The following is a 13635-nucleotide window of genomic DNA, read 5'->3' on the forward strand; positions in this document are numbered from 1 at the left end:
CTGGACCACCAGGGAAGTCCCTAAAGAAAGGATTCTTTTTCTTTTTTTTAGAAGTATTTGTGACGCCATTCTTTATTAAGGTATCAAATAACTGTATCTGGCCAGACAGCCACCTAAAGAAAGGATTCTTAAGAAGCAAATGTTCAAGATAATATAATGTGCTTCTTATGTAATTGGAAATTTGCTGGATTGGGGCATGAATGCTGAAATTAAAAATGTAAAGACTGATTTGCATTTTGGGTTTTACCTACGTTCCTACGCCATGGCCAAAGTTAGTGGTGGAAGGAGAAATTTATTTATAGGCTCCTGAAAGTGTCAACACATTCTCTGTGAGGGCTTAACAGAGATGAAATCTGTCTCTGGACCTAAAAGGCTGACTTTCATCCTCATTGAGGACACTGTCCTCCTCATAATTCTGCTAATGGATAAGTGGGCAACGCTCCCACAACTACCTTGCTTCTTCCTTCCAACTAGAGATGATAGTTCTGTTCTAGCCACTTCCCAATGCTCTCTTTGGAGCAGGTTAGCGCTGTGATTTCTCATACCTCCTGGTACCTCCGTGGTACATGCCCACTGACTGGAATGTCTTCACCTGTTTATCTGCTGGTAAATTTACACTCTTTTTTACATCACAGCCTCAGGTTTACCTCCTCTAGAGAGGCTAGTCTTTCTTTTTCCTGGAAGATTCTGAAACTACTTTTTTTTTTTTTCACTCTCATTGCTTCTTCTCCATACCTTCACTAGGGCACTTACCCCATCACACAGTTCCTGTTTTCAACTCTATATGCTCCTCTACTTATCAGCTCCTTAAGGAAAGGCCTATCTTACTTCATCTTTGTATATCCATCCCCTAGGACCTAGCATGGTGTCTAGACACATAACACATGCTCAGTAGAAACATGAGTTGGAAGGATGAATAAACTGGATGATTCAGAAAGTAGGGGATAACCTTGCTTGGTGGCACAGTGGTTAAGAATCCGCCTGCCAATGCAGGGGACACGGGTTCAGCCCTGGTCCGGGAAGATCCCACACGGCGCAGAGCAACTAAGCCTGTGTGCCACAACTACTTAGCCTGCACTCTAGAGCCCGAGAGCCACAACTACTGAGCCCACGTACCACAACTACTGAAGCCCACGTGCCTAGAGCCCATGCTCCGCAAGAAGAGAAGCCACTGCAATGAGAAGCCCGTGCCCCACAAAGAAGAGTAGCCCCCGCTCGCCACAACTAGAGAAAGCCCGCGCGCAGCAACGAAGACCCAACGCAGCCAAAAATAAATAAATAAAATTTAAAGATTAAAAAAAAAAGAAAATAGGGGAACATAGGGGGCAGGCATAGTGATTGGCAGCTACAAAGAAGTGTAACAAGCCCAATTTTCCCATCTCTAGAGAATAATTCTAGTTCTCTGCAACTGGCATTTTCCTCCTCTACCGTAAAGAATATGTCTTCTCTCTGTCTCTCAGAATGAGATCAGTATGACGATGCAGATTTGCTATCTAAATTATGCTTTCATAAATATGCACACATAGTGTATGTTTCCACATATTAAAGAGATAGTTTAGTAGAGATTGAGTGTTGGCTCTGCAATCAGATTGCCTGGGTTCAAAGTCTAGCTCTGCCACTTGCTAAGTGTGAGATCCTGAGCAAGTGGCTCTCTCTGAGCCTCAGGTTCCTCTTCCGTTAAAATGGGAACAATTATACTACCTGTCTCATGAAGTAGCTGTTACGATTACATAAGATAAAGTATGTAAAGCACTCAAGCTAGTACCTGGCACACCATTAAATGTTATCTACTACTGTAATATACTATTAAAAAGTTCACATAAGGGACTTCCCTGGAGGTCCAGTGGTTAAGACTCCACACTTCCCACTGCAGGGGGCATGGGTTTGATCCCTGGTTGGGGAACTATGATCCCACATGCCAAGTGGCGTGGCCAAAAAAATTTTTAAATAATAATAATCTAAAAAAACTTCATGAGGTCTCATATATTATGTGCATATAGCAGGTGCAAATGGCATATGCAGTTTCACAAAAATCAGACAGTCAGTGGGGGCAATTTTGGCTCCAACGGGACGTTTGGGAATGTCTGGAGACATTTTTGGTAGTCACCACTTGGGACATGCTACTGGTATCTAGTGGGTCAGGGCAGGGATACTGCTAAATATCCTATAAAGTATAGGACATACACCCACCCCAAAGAATTATCGAGTCCAATAATGTTAATAGTGCAGAGGTTGAGAAACACTGATATAAACAGTGTATACTGAAACTAATTCATAGGGTGCAGTCACAAGCTATAAATATCATTTGGTCACATTATATGCATATACAGTCCACACACCTACACGTCCACGACGTGCTGTAACACACCTTACATGTAATGGTAGCATATACCTAGAACAGCGTTCTGTCACATATGTGCCATATATGTATTGACTGTGGCTCTCCATGTCTACATGCTAAAGGCAGTCTGAGGTACTGGAAAGAATGCTCTCAGAAAAACTGATGTAAATAGAGCCACAGGCTCTACTCATTTCATCATCACCGCTGTATAGGGATATTATCCCAATTTTACGCAAAATCTAACTCAAGGTCACAAAACAGGTGAACAGGGTCTACTCAATAATAACAGGAACTGCGTGTTCATCTCATTCACCCCCAGGTGTATCTCCAGCTCTGGGCGCTTAACCAGTCCACCGCCCTACCTTAACAGAATCAGAAACCCTGCAATCGAATCCCGACTCCCGATGGGTCCTCAGAGAAGCGTATTCACCTCTCTGAGCCTCAGCGCACATGTCTGTAAAGGGTGGCTGACACAAAGCAACCCTGCCTACAGCTAGAGCGAGAGATCAAACAGGACAAAAAGAGGCTAGAGCTCTCTGCAGGGCGCGGGTTCCGCGGACAATTCGGAGACCTCGGGGAGCCAAAGACCCCTCGCCGTCAGATGAGCTGGGATGAGGGCGAGGTCTCTCAGATAGGCTAACTCGGGTCTGGTCGCACACCCACCGATTCCCCTACTGGGGGCCCAGCTTCCGGTATCCCAGTGACGTGCCACCTCCACGAACTCTTTGAGATTCCGTCTCTCAGGGCGCAGGCGCACCTCCCCGCAGACCTGCCAGTCACGTGCCTGCCTCCGCACCCAATCAGAGCGCGCGCTGATTCGAGCATGCGTAACCTCACGGGTCAGGGACGGCGGCCGGGAGGCGGAAGCGGAGGGTGTTGTGGCTCTGAGGGTGGCACCCGGACCTGCTGCTGTTGAGGCGGTTGCGGCGGAGCTGAGGCGCGGCGGCGGCGCTGCCCGCCCCAGGCCGCTCGGCCTCAAGGCTCGTCTCCCAGCCTCGCCTGAGCCCGCCGGGGCTCGCGCCGACCAGCGCCTGCCCTATGAGTGTGTCACTGGTTGTCATCCGCCTGGAGCTCGCAGAACACTCGCCGGTCCCCGCCGGCTTCGGCTTCAGCGCCGCTGGTGAGTCCGCGGCCTTGCCGCCTCCCCCGTAGCCCGCGCCTGGGCCCCGGGGGCTCGTCCTCCAAGAGTCCGAGTCCGAGGAAGGGCCGCGACGAGGGCTTTCGCCTCAGGAGGAAGCCGAGAGGTGGTTGGGATCCCTCTCATTTCCTCCATCCTTAAGAGGTATTCCCAGATGTTACCTCTGGGAAGCCTTTCCCGGTCCCTCCTTCCTGGTGCCTCCTCATCGGGACTCTGTTTATATTTGGCGCGTCGCTTTCTCCGCCCTGGGTTGGGGCCGAGTTGTGCGAGTTGGTTTCCTCTACGTTTTGTGAAGGCAAAGACGGAATCCCCAGCTCGCTGATGGCCCGTGGTTTAATTAAATCGTTCCTCTTTGAAAGACTTTATTTAAGCGCCCTGTAGCAAGAGTTATACTTGTAATTAAAACGTGTACACTTCTGGTGTCCGAGCACTGTGCTAAACACTTCATGTGCACTGTTTCTAATTATCTTCATATAACTCTATTAGTTAGATGGGTGTATGACCCTTTTACAGAACTGGGAAGCTGAAGCCCAGGGATTAAGTGACTTGCCCACGATCATCTGTCAGTGGCAAAACGGGTATTCTACCTCGGAGAGCTGGACTTGAGAGTCTGAGCTCTTCATTCCCAGCCACACAGCCGCCTCAGTGGGGAATGCAGGTGTGGCTCTGCTCTTTGGACCTCCAACAATTACCTAACAACAACATTCGTTCAAGAAATAGTTTCTGAATGTTCACTCTCTGTTGGAGCTTTAGTTGTGTGCGGAAAGGGATGTGGTCCTTGCTTTAATGGCACCAGCACTTCAGTTCATGGAGACAGATGAAGTAAATAATTACAAAATAAATGTAGGGACTTCCCTGGTGGCGCAGTGGTTAAGAATCCGCCTGCCAGTGCAGGGGACACGGGTTCGAGCTCTGGTCGTTAAAGATCCCACATGCCGTGGACCAGCTAAGCCCGTGCGCCACAACTACTGAGCCTGCGCCCTAGAGCCTGTGCGCCTCAGCAAGAGAAGCCACCGCGATGAGACACCCGCAGCCCCCCCCCGCCACAACTACAGAAAGCCTGCACGCAGCAACAAAGACCCAGCGCAGCCAAAAATTAATTAATTAACTAATTTAAAAAATAATAATAAATGTAGAATTATAGCTATGACAAATGTGGTGAATGAAAAGAAAAAAGAGTTTGGAAAGCTACTACAAGAGTATGTGTTTGGTTTGGGGAAGGGGCCTGGGGCTGGTAGGGATGGTGTCATTGGAAACTTCCCTGAGTATGTGAGTTTTGAAGCTGCAAATTAAAGATTGAATGTGATTTAATAGGCTACTGAGTTCTGAAAGTCAACTAAATTGACATAGGCCACATATACACTTCTACATGGGTCAGTCATTGATTCATTAATTTATTCAACAGATCTTTAAAGAGCTTCCAATGTGTGGTAGGCACTGTAAGTGCAAGGGATACAGTGACGGGCAAAACAGACCTGATCTCTGCTCTGATAGAGCCTATATTAAGGATATCCCAGTCGAGTTTCCAAATTCCTTTTCCATTTTTGTGTGTTTTAGTGATTTAAGACAATGATCATGGATTTCCAGGGCATGATAGCATAAGGGTGTTTAAGAAGACTACCCCCAAAAGTTTTTAAAAGTTTTATTAGTGGACTTGATGCCTTCATTTGGGGCTGAACACACAGTTTCACTCTACGAGTGTTACTAAAATGTTGGTTCATCTGAGCATAATCACTCTCAAAGCTTTTATCTCGTTCATTTGCTTTAAAGCGCATGGTTTTCACTAGAGCAGTCCTGCATTGCTGCGTTTATTGCACCGGGCATTAATTGACTGTCAGGCACTGCAGGAGCCCCGGAGGTGAGTGAGATGGCCACTGCAAAGGCATCTTACAGTCTTGGGGGAGGGCAGCAGAGAGAAAAGGAAAACCTATGGATGGATACATTGAGAGTAGAAAGGAGCTTGTTTCATTATCAGGTATTAATCATTCATGTGTTCTTTAGTCGGGGAAATGTCTGATGAGGAGATCAAAAAGAAGACACTAGCTTCAGCTGTAGCCTGTTTAGAAGGGAAATCACCAGGGGAGAAAGCAGCGATCATACATCAGCATCTTGGCCATCGAGAAATGACAGATATGATCATTGAGACCATGAAGGCCAACCCAGGTATGCTTCCTAAAACCCGAGAAGACTATCTTTTGTAACCTAAACCCACGGTTGCCTGTTTTATACGCAGTGTTCAATGAAACCTACTTTTATCTTTTACTGCCTTTGTGCCTTACATGAGGTCATTAGACCGCATTTCAGCTTCTCTAAATATTTCTCCTAAATCAATCCTAACAAGCTAGGTTGACAGCTCTGCTCAGTGAGGAGAGCTACTTACCACATAGGTCAGGGGCAGATCATGTTGAAATCAGGTAAACGTGTTGTGACTCTCCCTGCTCTGCCAGCTCATTCCATCCAGGGGAATGGAAGTGTATTGCATCTCCAGAGTGGAGAACTGGTAGGTTTGGTTTTTGAACTTCACAGCCCTGAATATTTATCCCACTTAGGAGTGCACGATGGAAGACACCTGCCTTATTATGGTACTTCTAAATGTAAAGGCTACCGTTGAGTCTCTGAGGGTGTTAATGACATTTGGGGCGGGTGAAGAGCACTTCCTAGCTGAGTTGCCGCCACAGTTCTGCTGTTCTGTGAATGTAGTTCTTAGTGCAGTACATTATAATTTCTCTTCCAAAGTTTATTCTTCTACTCAAAGTTTTCATCTGATTAGAGTCCTTCAGCATATTTCCTGTCAGTTTATAATCCAATTTTTGGTTTGTGAAAGATGAGCTGAAAGCTACAATGGAAGACAGGAAGTCTTCAGAAGCATCCCCCACTGCACAGAGAAGTAAAGATCAAAGTAAAGAAGGCGTAAACACTGCTCCTGATTCTCCATCCAAACAGCTTCCAGACCAGATTTCGTTCTTCAGTGGAAACCCCTCCGTTGAAATAGTTCACGGTATTATGCATCTATACAAGACAAAGTAAGAAAATCCTTTTCTCTTTTGAGTTTGTCTGTTTTTTTGCCACAGGGCAGAGAAAAATCTCTTGCCCTGAAGGGAAGTGGGTATTTTAAGCTTCAAAGGGATAGTACTTTCATATACTGTGTGTTAAAGAATTCTTAGATGTTTTATATATGGTTAAATCTCGTACATTGGGTCAAAGCTTCTTAGGAAAGAATTGTGTAGATTCACTTGAGAAAATACCTAGGAAAATATTCCCTGAGAAGGTAGGCATGCAGGTGATTGGAAAATTGAAAGGAAGGAAGATATAAAAGAAAAGAAAAGAAAAATTCTAAATGATCCATAACATCATTGTAGACTCATGTTCCCACCAAGTCTTTACTAAAGAAGCTGCTAAGAAGTCACATAATGGGTTGCAATTTCATCACGTCATTTTACCCCTTTCTGTGGTCCAAACAAGGCTTGCTGGAGGCCAAAGGAAAGGAAGGGTTTTGCTAGTCTACAAGCGGGGCCACCAGCTCCTTGGATAATTGGTAGCTGATCTCTTTAAAGGCTGTCCTTGTCCTAACTTGTCTGCTAGGTTCCCACTGGGAAGCAGAATACTCGGGGAGCCATTTTAGATCACAGCTATTGAAGTGAGTTTGCAGCATTTCAAAAGCAAATAGCATTGTGGGAGGTTTTTCTTTCCCCTCTATTCCAGCTATTCCAACCCAGCAACACTTTCTGTAATCTTCAGAGTCACATTCTTATGGTTCAGAATTTTCCTTCCTATATTTTGAGCTCTTCTCTCTTTGAGACCCTTTGAGAGAAGACCGTAGTTTGAGTTGTGCTTCTACATTATCTAAGGATAGTTCTTACTAGAAAACTAATGAGAGCAAAACACAAACTGCAGATTTGCCTGATGGAGATTTATAACCATAACAAGCCTTTAACTGAAGATTAAAAATATCAGTGCTGGGTATAATGTAGAACATTTCAAAGCTTACCTTAAACTCCACTGCAGGTATGTTTAAGGGATTCTGCATTTACCCATGTAGTGTGTATTTTCAGGTAAAATAACAAGCTGTTTAACTTGATTTATAAAGCATTACACTTTTTTTCTTGGACATAAAAGTTGTGTGCTTAGTGTTGTTTGCACTAACTATACCTCATCTATTCAAGACAGTCTAATTATTGTCTTATTAGTAAGATGACCTCCTTAAAAGAAGATGTGAGGCGCAGTGCCATGCTGTGTATTCTCACAGTCCCTGCTACAATGACCAGTCATGACCTTATGAAGTTTGTCGCCCCATTTAATGAAGTAATTGAACAAATGAAAATCATCAGAGACTCTACTCCAAATCAGTATATGGTGCTGATAAAGTTTAGTGCACAGGTAAAAGTTAAGATATTAAAAGTCTCTTTGCCACAGAAACTGTGTTTTTGAAACTGTTTGATACTAGCCGTGATTTACTGCATTTTGCACTTCAGAGTCTTGATATGTTCTAGAGTATTGTTGTAATTCTAGAAATATTTCTAAATTCATCAGCAGACACGCTGTTCTAATTCATACCTGCTATTTTTTATAAACCGGATTGAGTATGAAATCTAGGGTTGTGTGTGTTTGTTTATCCAGTAGTAACCATTCCAGCAGAACAAGAGTTCCCAAACTTTCTGAAGTTAATCCTGTATTATTATTTGCCTTTATAAAACTGTGCCCCTGCTTGTATCATCCTCTTTTTAGTAGATATTCTTTGGAACATTTTAGAAAATAAAATCAATTAAAAAAAATTTTGGTGACAGGAGGGGTTTTGTGACAGGAGGGGTTTGGTGACAGGAGGGGTTTTGGAAGTCCTCTTCCAGGAGGAGTGGGATGAAAGTGTGGGGAAGGGAAGATATTCACTGTTTGCCAAAAAAATTGTGTAATGGCAGTATTTTACTTATAGCTTCTATCGAACAAGCAAGGGTGATAAGTAACACAGGGAAAGTCACAGAAAGAGACTGGGGAAAAATGTTTAAGAACATATTAGACTTTTTATTTAGTCTGAAGTGTAATTAAGCCCACAGCACTAACTTGTCTAATAAACCCACAAACTTCCCTGTAGCACATGCTGCCCTTCACAGTCTGCAGTTAGTGCTGTGGAAATTTTCTGCTACTGTTAATGGATTTTCTTTGTACTTGTGCATTGTCTCTCCACCTCTGTCTTTGGACCAAGTGCAGGTTGCTTAAGTTGACACATGTTTTCTGAGACTGTGATACAGCTTTCTGAGTGCTCTGTGAGGATAGAACCCTTGACCTTGGTATCGTGAGTTGTATTGTTTATCTGTAATGCTAGATCTTAGGGTCTAAGGCTCATCCTATCAGGGATTTTCTAATGCCTAAAATTACCCTCCTGGTATAAGACTTGAAGTTGTTAAATTAATACTGGGCCCTAATGAGAATAGACTCAATATCACCAACTCCTGAGTAACTTACTAGATGTCAAGCCTGTGCTAATTGCTTTTCATGCATTAGCTCCTCGAGTCCTCTCAGTTATGCCATAAGGTAGGTGTCATTATTTTCATATTTTATAATTGAGGAAACAGACATGGGTGAGACACTTGCCCAAGGCTACATAGCTAGTAAGTGTCCAAGTTATGATTCAAACACAGGCACCCTGACTCCATGGCCTGGGCACGTAACTATATTCTTACTCCTTTCTTTTTCTCATCATAGAATTTTATTAAGAACTAATAGGCCTTCTCTATGTCTTTTATCATTTCTTGAATTTCTGTTGGCCTCATCTTTCTTTATTGCTGGAGGTGTTAGATGTGCCTACAGAGTTGTACTGTGCCCCTTAGGAAATTTAGTCTTTGGGTAAGGAATTTGTAGTTCAGGATACAGGGAAATAGAAGGGGATTCAGTTTTGTAGTTCCTTGGGACAAAAAAGAACAGATAACCTCTCAATGGAGTATGTTGACTCATTTTCACTTAATATGCTTGGGCCAGCGCAGGAGATAGCTCTTTTGAAAAGTAAAAATGTGTTCTCAGAAGTAAAAATGTGATCACTGTGACAGTAAAGGAACCTTGATCATAATAGGTTTTTCTTTTTCTGAGTTTATGGTGAGAAAAGAACAGTAAAATCAAAGGACTAGGAAAAAACCAAAAGCTGGGTTTCTTGAAATTTGGGGCTCTAGGGCTTCCCTGCTGGTGCGGTGGTTAAGAATCTGCCTGCCAGTGCAGGGGACATGGGTTCAAACCCTGGTCCGAGAATATCCCACATGCTGCGGAGCAACTAAGCCCGGCACCACAACTACTGAAGCCCGCACACCTAGAGCCTATGCTCCGCAACAAGAGAAGCCACCGCAATGAGAAGCCCGTGCACCGCAACAAAGAGCAGCCCCCGCTCGCCACAATTAGAGAAAGCCTGTGCTCGGCAACGAAGACCCAACACAGCCAAAAATAAATAAATAAATTTATAAATAAATAAATAAATAAATAAATAAATAAATAAATAAATTGGGGGCTCTATACAGTGCAGGCAGGCATTTTAAACAAGAGTTGTTTCTTCTGTGGTTTTTTTTGGCAGTTAGCTTCAGGCTTTTGTGCATTTCAGTGCTGAGTTGAAGCAGGAACCACATGGATTTTGTTCCCTGCTCTTGTCCTTTGCATAGCACAGTGCCCAGCATGTGCTTGGTACTCAGTAAATATTCCAGCCAGTGAAGCGACATTTCCAATACCAAGATTTTAAAGAAGATAACAATGTGTTCAAAAAGTATACTCCTTTGGTATAGATAATTCCCCCAAGAAAGAAATAATTTATCTCATGTTGAGTAGATTTTGTCACATCCCCAGTATCACAAACCTTGTCCCTTCCTCTGAGGAGGCTTGGGCACTTAGGGAGCATCTACAGAGCTGGAGGTCTTTGGTTGGGTCTGCTGTTCTCAGCAGCCACATCTGCAGCAGTTCCAGGTGGTGCCGGGGGCCCTGAAGAGCCAGCCGTGGCCCTCATTTCCCTCGGTGCGTGAGTCCAGTTGCTCACTTTGCTGCTTACTCATCCAGAAGCCTTTCAAGACACATCTACTGCTCTTGAAAAATGGGAGAAGCCATTTGGGGCTGCTACTTCTTAGCGTTAAAGAGACTTATTGTCCAAGAACTGGCTTTTAACATTTTGAAGTTCAAATACACAGGTTGTTTCCTGAAGGAAAGCCTCCCCACCCCACCCCCAAAAAAGTCCCTGCAAAATCTGTGTTCAGAATTGGTCATCCTTCCTTAGTGGCTTAGCTTGCTTGGTCAGATTAAGAAAGCATAGGTAATTAAGAATCCACACTTGAATTACATCATCAGAGTGCAGTGAAAAGCTGCTGAAAAGCTTAAAAGTGGCTGTAAGGTTCAGACCCTATGAGGGTAGACAGCCAGGACTGGTTTTGCCTGGTACAGCTTGAATCTCGTCCTTGAGGTTGATAGTGCGGCATTTCCTTTCGCAGAACACCCTTCCTCTCTTCAGGCAGCTTGTCTACACTGGTGAGGCCAAAGCACACAACTTCCTATCTTTGGGCTAATGCCTGTGTGAGAGTGAAACCCAGATAAGCCTTGGCCTCTCAGCTGCCTCTAAAACTTAATGAGTTTTAAAAGCTGGAATTGTCTCTTCGTTACTTTCTACTAAGGCTAGCCTGGAAGATTTGATTTACTTGTGTCCATATTCACAAATGCACGTGTGCCTTTGCAGCTTTACCTACAGGGGACTGTTTCCCCTGATTTTATCTGTCTTCCACTCCAAGGGAACAAGTTGTTAGTATTTTAAAGGCTGGTTCATCTTGGACCTCTTGACCTTGGCCAGAAGTTTTGCTTTTGGTGTTACACACTAGTTGCTTAAAACCTCCTGATAGGATTCTTATCTATCGTGTATTATTATTATTGGGTTTATTGAAAAGAAGGAATTGGCTTTTCACTCCATACCAGTTCCACTGGTCCTCTATTTTTCCTCACATAGATGCTGACATTTGTTTTAAAAAGCTCTTCTGTAGGGAATTCCCTGGCAGTCCAGTGGTTAAGACTCAGCGCTTTCACTCCCAGGGGCCCGGGTTCAATCCCTGGGTGGGGAACTAAGGTCCCGCAGGCCATGTGGTGTGGCTGGGGAAAAGAAAAAAGCTCTTCTGTAACAATCATTGCTTATGATTTGGTTCCAAATAGGCTTGACTTCAGTGGCTGTGAAAGTGCTGACTAGAGGCAAAAAAAAAAAGAAGAAAGAAGAAAAATGATATCACGGGAAACGTTGACCATTGTTGGCTGAATATGTATTAAAATTGTAGTAGCTGTCAGTTTATTGCACTTCAGTAGCTTCTGCTAGTTCCAGTAAGACTATCACGTATCAGGAAAAATTGTAGAGATGTAGGATATTGACCTGCAGGGTTCAGTTAGCCTGTGAACCTGCTGCCATAGATGTTACTTTTGGCAGTTGCTTTCTCTCCTAAGTATAACTTTTAAAAGCTGAAGAACAGAATAATTGAAGCCATGCATCTTGAATAGAAAGCACGTTTTCAGGATCTCTCTCTTAACTTTTTCCTTTTCCCCACTGGTTCACCTAGGCCGATGCAGATAGTTTTTACATGGCATGCAATGGCCGCCAGTTCAACTCAATAGAAGATGATGTTTGCCAGCTGGTCTATGTGGAGAGGGCTGAAGTACTGAAATCTGAAGATGTAAGTGTGAATAATTCTTATATTTGATATAAACATATCAGAATGGTATAAAGTTGGAAGTTAAGATATCTGCAGAAATGTCCAGAATAGGCCAGTCCATAGAGACAGAAAATAGATTAGTTGCTAGAGGCTGGGGGAGAGAGAAGTGAGGAGTGACTGCTAACAAGAACAAAGTTTCTTTTGGGGGTGATAGAAATGTTCTAGAATTAGGTGGTGGTGTGATGGGTGCACAGCCTTGTGAATATACTAAAAACCACTTTAAAATGGCAAATTTTACATATGTGAATTTTATCTCAAGTTTTAAAAATTGTCCAAAGTATTTTTTTAAAAAAAGGTTATTATCTGTGTTGTTGAAAATGAGTATGTATCTATTCCAGATGGATGAAACGTTGCCTAGAGCCTAAAAGAAATGTTTTTGTTTGAAATGTTAACCCTTAATCCTCGTCCTGATTTTTGATTCTGTTTTGATAGCAATTTATGATTCCCCTGATCTCCCACCCTCCATGGGAAGCTTTCCTATAATACGTGCTGTTTGAATCATTTTATAAAGTAGTAGGTCTAGCTCAGTTATGCTTTTAATATTTCCTTTCTTTTAAAGTAGCCCTAAAGGTCTTTTTACCTTGAATTCAGCTTGATAGGAATAAGTTCTGATTAGATTGTTCTGTCATTAGATTAGGTAAGATAAAAATTGGCAAAGGATAAAATCAGTCTTCCCTTTTGCCAGTTGCTGGGCAAGGCCTCAGTTTTAGAAATTCCTTTCTCTAAATGAACACGGCTTCTTGAGAGATTTCCTGTAAATATCTTCTCTTCAGGGACCACAGATTAATGTGAGTTTTCTCAGTGTGTCCTCATTTGTACGCCTTACCTTTGCCTCAATAGTCCCACAGTTGGCAGGGCTTGGGTCAGACACCGCTGTGTTAGAGGTGCCTTTCTTGACCACCTAGATTGTTATGCCCCGTATTTCACACCCTGTTCTTTCATAGCATTTATAACCATAGGTAATTATACTTTTTAAAATTTTGAATTTCGTATGTCTCTCTACTAGAGTCTAAGCTGTGTGAGGACAGGGACAGACTTTGTTTTCTGGGACTTACTGAATCTGTTTTTGCTCACCATTGCCCCACACCTAGAACAGTGTCTGGCACACATAGCAGAGAATTAATAAGTATGTGCTAAATGAATAAATAAATAAAATCACTGTTGTTGATACTGTTATCACTTAGTGGAAAGTGTCAAGTTTTAATTTACTCTGTGGAAAAATCATTCAGATACACTCCTGTTCTCCTGCTTTTATTCCTTTGTGTTCTAGTATAGTCATGGCCATTCAGAGTTAGAGCAAGGAGTCTGGTAACAGAAGATTCTGGCAGCAGTTTCCCCTCCTAGAATGTCAGCTCTGTGAGGGCAGGCATCCTTGTCTGCTTTGTTTGCCACTGTATCCATAGTGCCTAGCACAGTGCTGGGACTGTAGGAGGTGCTTAAGTAATATTTGTTGC

The 13635-nt window shown here is 43.2% G+C and overlaps 2 protein-coding genes across 2 annotated transcripts in view; one reads left to right on the forward strand and one right to left on the reverse strand.

The window, feature by feature from the left end:
- Window positions 1-3132, reverse strand: part of ACAD10 (acyl-CoA dehydrogenase family member 10) — a 49076-nt gene extending 45944 nt beyond the window's left edge. Inside the window, exon 1 of the mRNA XM_067700823.1 lies at window positions 3005-3132. The gene's annotated coding sequence lies outside the window, so the exon portion shown is untranslated. The remainder of the gene's footprint in view (window positions 1-3004) is intronic.
- Window positions 3133-3192: 60 nt separating this feature from the next.
- The window catches only part of BRAP (BRCA1 associated protein), a 35577-nt gene continuing 25134 nt past the window's right edge, over window positions 3193-13635 (forward strand). Inside the window, exons 1-5 of the mRNA XM_067700846.1 lie at window positions 3193-3461; window positions 5481-5642; window positions 6304-6502; window positions 7667-7856; window positions 12029-12142. Of these exons, the coding sequence (XP_067556947.1) occupies window positions 3380-3461; window positions 5481-5642; window positions 6304-6502; window positions 7667-7856; window positions 12029-12142 (747 nt within the window). The 5' untranslated portion in view covers window positions 3193-3379. The remainder of the gene's footprint in view (window positions 3462-5480; window positions 5643-6303; window positions 6503-7666; window positions 7857-12028; window positions 12143-13635) is intronic.

This window comes from Pseudorca crassidens, chromosome 12 (genome assembly GCF_039906515.1).
Source record: "Pseudorca crassidens isolate mPseCra1 chromosome 12, mPseCra1.hap1, whole genome shotgun sequence".
Taxonomy (NCBI): domain Eukaryota; kingdom Metazoa; phylum Chordata; class Mammalia; order Artiodactyla; family Delphinidae; genus Pseudorca; species Pseudorca crassidens.